Source organism: Calonectris borealis, chromosome W, assembly GCF_964195595.1.
Source record: "Calonectris borealis chromosome W, bCalBor7.hap1.2, whole genome shotgun sequence".
NCBI classification, from domain to species: domain Eukaryota; kingdom Metazoa; phylum Chordata; class Aves; order Procellariiformes; family Procellariidae; genus Calonectris; species Calonectris borealis.
This window is the reverse complement of record NC_134351.1, coordinates 31,026,535-31,034,390: the sequence shown is the minus strand read 5'-3', so window position 1 is coordinate 31,034,390 and position 7,856 is coordinate 31,026,535. Positions and strand designations below refer to the sequence as shown.

Sequence of the window (7,856 nt, the reverse complement as noted above, 5' to 3'; positions counted from 1 at the left end):
AAAAACGTTAAAAATTTTATTTTGTTCATTAAGTCACAGGAATAAAATCATATCCTCTTACAAGTTATTTTAATTGTATACAAACTCTCTTGTAAACAAAGAGCATAAGTGATTAAAGCCAATGTTTATATACTAAAGGAGTACATACTTAGCAAGTATAATGGTCAAAGTGAAGAAACTTTGCACATGACCCTCAGCACCTTTTCAGCTTCCTTTTGGAGGAGGAGCACAAAGTGCAGTATCTTCAAAACTCAAGTCTAATCTGAAATCAACTGAACGTAAATAAAACCCAGCTAGAAGAACTGAGAAGGAGAACAGAAAAGCTTCAACATTAAAGTCACCGATTGGAAGTGTTAATATTGTTAACTGAGTTATGCAATATTGCAACTTTATATTGATAAAATAAGCAGTAAATCTGTCATACTGAAATTTGGATTTCCTATCGTGTGTAAAAACCCAAGGTTACTCACATACTGAGTAATGAACGCACTCTTTAGAAGTACACTTAAAAGCCTCCAATAAAGGGGAAGCATAACATCTGTTTGAATAGCAAGTAAAAAATCTTTTTATACCATTAAGTATATTGGGGAGGAAATATTAAATGTCTATAATTGCAGCACCCTCTGCATTCAGTGTGTGACTCCAAACACAAGGAAAGAAACCAGTGTACAGTACTAGTACTGTTTAAATAACATAAGATTATACATTGCAGCATAATTAATACTACATACATACATTCTTAGTACATGCTGGTATATATGTTCTCAAACACATATACACACCCAGTCACAAGTGCACTTCACGCATCCTCTCAACCCCCCCCATTCATGCCCACTCACAGTATCTGAAGGTAGAGTGCTATGTTGTTTGGAGCTACCACTTTTTATAAAAGCACATGCTAAAAGATCATGTCCACTGTAATCTCGCAGCAACACTCAGAATGATGACACAAAAACCAGGAAAAGTTAGTGCACACACAAAATGAAGCTAAAAAATGTCTTTGGAGTTCCAATCACACAGTTAGTATAGCAATCCCACAATTGTGAAGACTAATTATAAGCTTTATAATCAATTAAGTTGCACAGTGCAAAGAAATGTCCATTGACCCTTTTGTGTAAAGGGAATGCTGGAAGCCACATGGGTAAGTTCAATGGGTAGTTCATATATACACGTGACCAGGAACACCCAAACCAGATTTGTGCTCTTAGATTAGTCATTCTGAATCACGATGCACTTCTGAAGCATCAGCTCTGCAAATTGGGCAGGTACGATTTGCCTGTAAAACCAGAAATAAAAGAAAGTTTAATGCACTGACAAATACACTCGTTAAGGTAACAGTGTCTGCAACCCAGAAACAAAATGAAATTGCGACTTGCAGTGATCAAGAGTACCCAAAAGGGACAAAAAAAAAAAAAGATAAACCCAGCGTGCACCCATTTTCTGTTACTTTAGAGTATGTGAAAATGACCTAAAAGTTTTGTAAACTCAAAAGAAAAATACAGTGGGCAGAGAAACCCACCATCACTAGAGAAGCAAGACAGAGGTGGAAAAAAGTGCCCTATATTAGGGCATCCTAGTCTTACTAACTCTTTGTCATGAATCACAGCTTTTTAGGCTCTCACTACCCCGTTATCCCAGCAGAAGAGCAGAAGTCTATCATGCAGGCTTGGCCAAAGCTTGAAAGCTGAGCAGGGGGGGCGGAAAGAGAAGGGGTTTTAGTAACAGACACAACACACAATCTGACTAAACAGCTCCAAAGCTGAACATGCATAAAAGTTTTAAGTTTAGCCCTTCAGTGAAAAACTTGTTGAGAATACACTGATTCATAAAATAATTCATGTTGGAATGATCCTCAGGAGGTCTCTAGTCCAGCCTCCTGCTCAAAGCAGGGTCAGCTGTAAAGTCAGACCAGGTTACTCAGGGCTCTCTCCTATTAGGTCCTGAAAATATCTAGGACGGAGGCTGCACAGCATCTCTGGACCCCTGTTCGACTACTTGTTCTTGTGTATTTCATGAAATTAATCCCCCTTCGCGTCTTAACATAACTGATGTAAAGATGAATTAGGTGCACATAATGCATCATAGGCTGCAATGTGTATCCTCTCTTAATTTGCTATTCCTTCAGGCAAGCTAACTTTCTGTAACATAAGAGCTGCACAATGAACTGAAATTATCATAAGAATCATTAAATAGAAATTTTCTAGCTGAAGTGAACGACATTTAGAAGAAAAAGATTTACAGCCTGAGCCTTCAGGGTGAATACGGGTCATGTTTTCAAGTTTTTCTTTGGAACTCTGACTAAATCCTGCTTTTAAAAAAAAAGATTTCTCATGTATTCCTTTGACTCAAGGAGTTAGGATATCAATAAACAATCAGATACTGTGAAACATGATAAAATTGAGAGTTGAAAAGACAAGCAAAAAGAATAATCTCTCTCTTGTTAATCTTGTCCCATTTACTGTTTAACCTCTCTTTCATGAGTCTTCAGCCTTATTTAACATGGATTTTTTTCTCACTGTAGTCTAATATATAGGCACATAATTCAGTATAACATAGGTTTTCCCCTGGCTATCTCATATTGCCTGAAAAAGTGTTTCTATGTAGGGTTTTATAACTATAGGACAGGCAAAAATCCAAATTTCATATGTAGACAAGTCAAAGTTTGCTTTGATGCCTTCTATTGTTGCATCACCAGCTTGTAATGGAATAGTAATTTTTACTAAAATTTACCAATGATAATGTGTTCCCTTGCACAGTTTATCAACATGGGATGTGAATTTAAAGTGCAAAAGTTATTTTACCTTACTCCCTAAACACAGTCTAAAACTTTGTGTTGACATAGTGTAATTGTACTCCCTTTAGGCTCAGATTACACAAATCTTTCAATTAAAGAGAAACCTGCCTAGTTGACACTGTTATGCTGATGTGTTTTTTTCAAAAGTCAGTCATCCTTTAGCCAATACTAGTGTTAAAAGTCAGCAATTTCTAAGCTTGATTAGAAGCATCAGCACAAAATTGCCTCACAAATACTACAGTTCACTTCAGATTACTAAAAAAAAGAATGCCCCAAAACTGGTTTTTTCCCCATTTTACTGATTTCTAAGGGCTATCTTCACTACCCTTTGATTGCCAATTGAAAGTGCTTAATGTTACATAAGAACTGCCATAGTGAGTCCAACCAAAGCTTCATTTAACCAAATACTCTGAATTGAACAGTGACCAACAGCAGGTGCGTAAGAAAGAGCATACATGATATTTCCCTGATATATTCCCCTACCTTCCAGCAGTCTGTGGGTCAAGTGCTTTTTGAGCCAGATGCAATGTCTTTGCATCAACAACCCTGGGAGGAATTCTTTAATTATTTTTTCAAAAACTTATCATCAACCTCCACAGAATTTCAGCATCCACCATGTCATGGGGTGCATGACATCCAATCATCCTAGTTCTCATTTCAGAAGAGGGAGCAAGCTATTGTTCCTTGTTTACCTTCTCTCCATGCCACACATAGAATCATAGAATCATAGAATCATAGAATCATAGAATATCTCGAGTTGGAAGGGACCCATAAGGATCATCGAGTCCAACTCCCTGTTCCTCGCAGGACTACCTAAAACTAAACCATATGACTAAGAGCATTGTCCAGACGCTCCTTGAACTCAGACAGTCTTGGTGCTGTGACTACTTCCCTGGGGAGGCTGTTCCAGTGACCAACCACCCTCTCAGTGAAGAACCTTTTCCTAAGGTCCAATCTGAACTTCCCCTGACGCAGCTTCATGCCATTTCCTCGTGCCCTATCGCTGGTCACCAGAGAGAGGAGATCAGCACCTCCCCCTCCGCTGCCCTCCTTGAGGAAAGTTGTAGACTGCAACGAGGTCACCCCTCAGCCTTCTCTTCTCCAAACTGAACAAAACAAGTTCCCTCAGCCGCTCCTCATAAGTCTTGCCCTCGAGGCCTTTCACCATCTTGGTCGCCCTCCTCTGGACACACTCTAATAGTTTGATGTCCTTCTTATATTGAGGCGCCCAAAACTGCACACAGTACTTGAGGTGGGGCTGCACCAGTGCAGTGCAGAGTGGGACAATTGCCTCCCTCGACTGGCTAGCTATGCTGTGCTTGAAGCACAGGATATTCTACTGTATGCATGAGGCAGTCATTTCCTTGACTTTATAAAGCCTAGAAATTATAGGACTTTATCCAAGTAAAAAATGTATATTCTCTATAGGAATACATTTGTCAGCAAAGCATGAAAACTTTTTTATTTTTAAAATATATCTTAAAATGATGTAACATAAGATTGCATTTATAATTCTCTAGGAAATGTTTGACATGCTTCTTTCACATAGGACTGTGGAATATTTGATATTGCAACAGAGACTATAGACAGATTAAAGTAAATCTGAATAGAATTTTCAAAAAAGTGAGACAAGAAAGGAATGAATACCTTATTAGCAGTAGGTCTGGATAACACAGCTTGTACAGATGTCTCCCTATATATCATCTTCTAAACTGTATTCCTATCCTTCTCACCTTCTGTACCACTGCTATTCTATCTGTCAACTTATTGTGCTGTCCTGCTTCTAGGTCTTCCCCCAAATTTGTTTTGAAAGAATATCTCATAGCATGCACAAAGCCATAATTTCATGCTAAGTCTTTTTTTTTTTTAAATATCTCTCAATCATGCCTTATACTTATAAAAATAGATACTTTTTTATTTGCCCCAAGAATTCAAATTCATAGGGATAGGAGGGATTCTTATAGGAGCGCCAGTGAAGATCATTCTCCTCATATTTCTTTTAAAATGACCCTATTCCAATTATTATTACAAAGAAATATCTTCTGTTAATTGCTAAAAAGAATATTTCTATAGTGTAAGGAGACAACAAAAAGAAGATAAATTCAGCTTGTGCCCTTTTTTGTTACTTCAGAGCCTAAATATTAAAAATGAGAAACAAGAGATGAAATGCAGTAGAAAACTAAAGAAAAAATGAAACTACAAACTAGGACATTATAAATTGCATCCAACACAGATTTTATTTACCTTAAGCCATTTATCAACACATTTGGCATGAAACTCGTGGTTACAGGGTAAGACTCTAAGTAGCTGCCTTGCCTCAAAGTCACACATACACACTACACACCTAAAAAAAAGACAGCAAATATCTATAAACTTTCCCATTTAATAACAATAATTTATATTCTATAGGCAACTTATAAGGTGTGTCTGCAAAAGTTTTTTTTTTAAACCACTGGAGTATCTACAGTGATCAAACTTTTGTGGGTATAGATCTCTAGTGGACCAGTGTAAAATGAGAATTGCTTTTGTTTTGTTCACCATGGTTTCAAATCCCAAAGCATACAAGGGCTCAAACTCATACCCATGGGAGTTCACTGGCCCAAGCAGTAAATAGATTGTATTACCATAATTCAAAATACTGGAGTTCATGCCTGCTGATATAAACAGGTAGTGTAAACCTTATAGCATATTTCTTTCAGTTTTAACTTTAATTTTAGCTATATTAAAATAAAAAACAGAAAACTTGCTTTGAGTATTCCTCAAAGCCATAACTGATTAAAGATCACACACATTTTTACTATGAAAAATTTCTCCTTAAATTACATCTATATTCTGTTGTACATGTTTTATAAACACATTTCTTCCCCAGGGACATCATCTACTTAAGTTCTCTGGTACTTTTATTTTTCTTATTCCCTACTATGTTAAAAATAACATTGAAGATTGCTCTAAGTGGAAGATCAGAGAAAAAAACTCTTCTGTTCAATTTCAAACATTTAATAGCACTGTATATCACTTTCACTGCCTCCCACCTATAGCTCATTTCTTTGTTATGTAGATCTTTCAAACAGAATTAGTCTTAAAAATAAGAAAATATAACTGTAAATCTCAAAGACTGTCAAAAGCTCTTCCAGGAGCACTTGAAATTTTACTAATTGGAAAATATTTTAATATGGGCTGAATTCCAAGTTGATGATGGCCATTTAATATCTAGTATGCCAAACAAAAATTTGGAAAACTTTTTAAAAATACTGAATAACTAAATTTGAACATCTAACTGAAGTGAGACTATGCAGAATTTTAAAGTCAAGATAAATGATATCTGATTTGAAAAATGGTTTAAGAAAATTTATCTTTTTTATTTGAATGCTTTTAGAGCACTTGTGTTACAGTATTTGCCTAGTTGAGGCTGCAGCCTAAAGGAATGGAAATACAGCCACGTAAAGTATGTAAATTTAGGATATATGTACTTACAATGTCTGTTCTGATTGATGATTGCTTGGATTGAACCTGTAAGATGGAAGCTGTTCAATGTCTGCCTTTGTCAGTCCTCGAGGTTTGGCTTCTCCTAGACGTTCTGCCAAATTCAGCAGTGCCTACGAAAAAAGGAATTTGGACTTTTTAACATTCATTGCTCAAACAAGCTCCAACTCTACCAGAAGTGATTTCTTCTGCCATGTCACTATCCCACCAGGTAGCACAACCCACCTCTCCATCAAGACACGTTTAGTCTTGCTTCTCTCTCTCTACAACTGCAAGCGCTATGGAAAGATGTCTTTCAAAGTTTGATCATTGATGAATCCTTCTGAACTGCATAAGATAGTATCTTTGGGATTTCCAAATATTGATGACCTAACAGTTAATCACTCCCACAGCTGTATTCACAGCTTGATACATGTTTTGCTTTGGAAGTGAACTCCCTTCCCCCATCCCCCACACAGTAGTGTGAGTAACCAGAAGAAAATGTTGACAAACTTGCTTTCTAGGAATATGCAATGAGCCTAGCTCTATGTGGCCAAGAGTTTAAAGGGACAAATTTTGCCTCCCATTCCACTTCTTGGGCTAGCTGAATTGAGACATGGAGATTTTATGCTGAACCTTTGGAAACAAAGGCATGACATCAAACTGAATAGAGACACTTTCTGATTAAATTTTGTACTCGTTCATACAGGTAGAACACTGTACCTAACTGCTCCTCATGTAAATAATTTCTGCTCCCTCATGAGGGGCTCCAGAAAAGCATCAATATCAACTTGATAGAGAACTGAAGCACAGAAGTTAAGCGATTTGATGAAAGATGCAAAGAGTACAGATACTCAAATAGCCCAAAACCTGGAGCCCAACATGTCAGCTACAATATGATGCTTCTTTTAACTAGCACAAGAACCATTATAGGAAAGCTTGCCATTACACTGTAAATGCTATGCAACTGCATAAATACACAGCTCTGAGCAGAAGCAAGGAGAAAGATACATGAGGAGGGGTAGGTGGCAGCTGAGGTTTTCTGAACAGAATCTGATGGGAATCCAACAGCCTGAGAAGCAGCAAGGACAAGAGTTGGGATCAGCCCTCAATTATCTAAGACACCACTGACATTTTATTTCAAAATACGTGACTTGCTGTACTCTCTTTATTGTCAAGAGAAAATATACATTAAGAGATTCTTGCCAACATCACATTTTCGTGAATTCATCCTATAATGTTAACACTAATCCGTAAAGTTAGCAAGGCACATAAAAAGCACTAAGTTATAGCATATTCAAAAGAATAGGATATTTATGCTCGATATTTAAAAATCAAGCAAAATGCAAAAAGAAGAGTCACATCTAGAATGGAAAGTTGAGGAATTTAACCATCACTAATCTGAAAGGATAGATTCTGGGGAAAGGCAATAGATGATACAAAATAAGAGTGTTTCTAACATCCAGTGTTAGAAACTAGTATGAAAAAAATGTTTCTAGATTCTGTCTTCATAAACATTACATTTATTTAATCCCATTTTTGTCTTTGAAAAGCAAAAGACCATTTAAGTTCATGTATTGAGTTAACCTCTGCTCCTCAT

The 7,856-nt window shown here is 36.8% G+C and overlaps 1 protein-coding gene across 1 annotated transcript in view; it reads right to left on the bottom strand.

Moving 5' to 3' along the window:
* Positions 1-1,077: 1,077 nt before the first annotated feature.
* The window catches only part of LOC142075099 (E3 ubiquitin-protein ligase RNF38-like), a 342,549-nt gene continuing 335,770 nt past the window's right edge, over positions 1,078-7,856 (bottom strand). The window contains exons 10-12 of the mRNA XM_075136117.1: positions 6,269-6,390; positions 5,039-5,138; positions 1,078-1,276 (exon numbers count right to left, since the gene is read on the bottom strand). Of these exons, the coding sequence (XP_074992218.1) occupies positions 1,214-1,276; positions 5,039-5,138; positions 6,269-6,390 (285 nt within the window). The 3' untranslated portion in view covers positions 1,078-1,213. The remainder of the gene's footprint in view (positions 1,277-5,038; positions 5,139-6,268; positions 6,391-7,856) is intronic.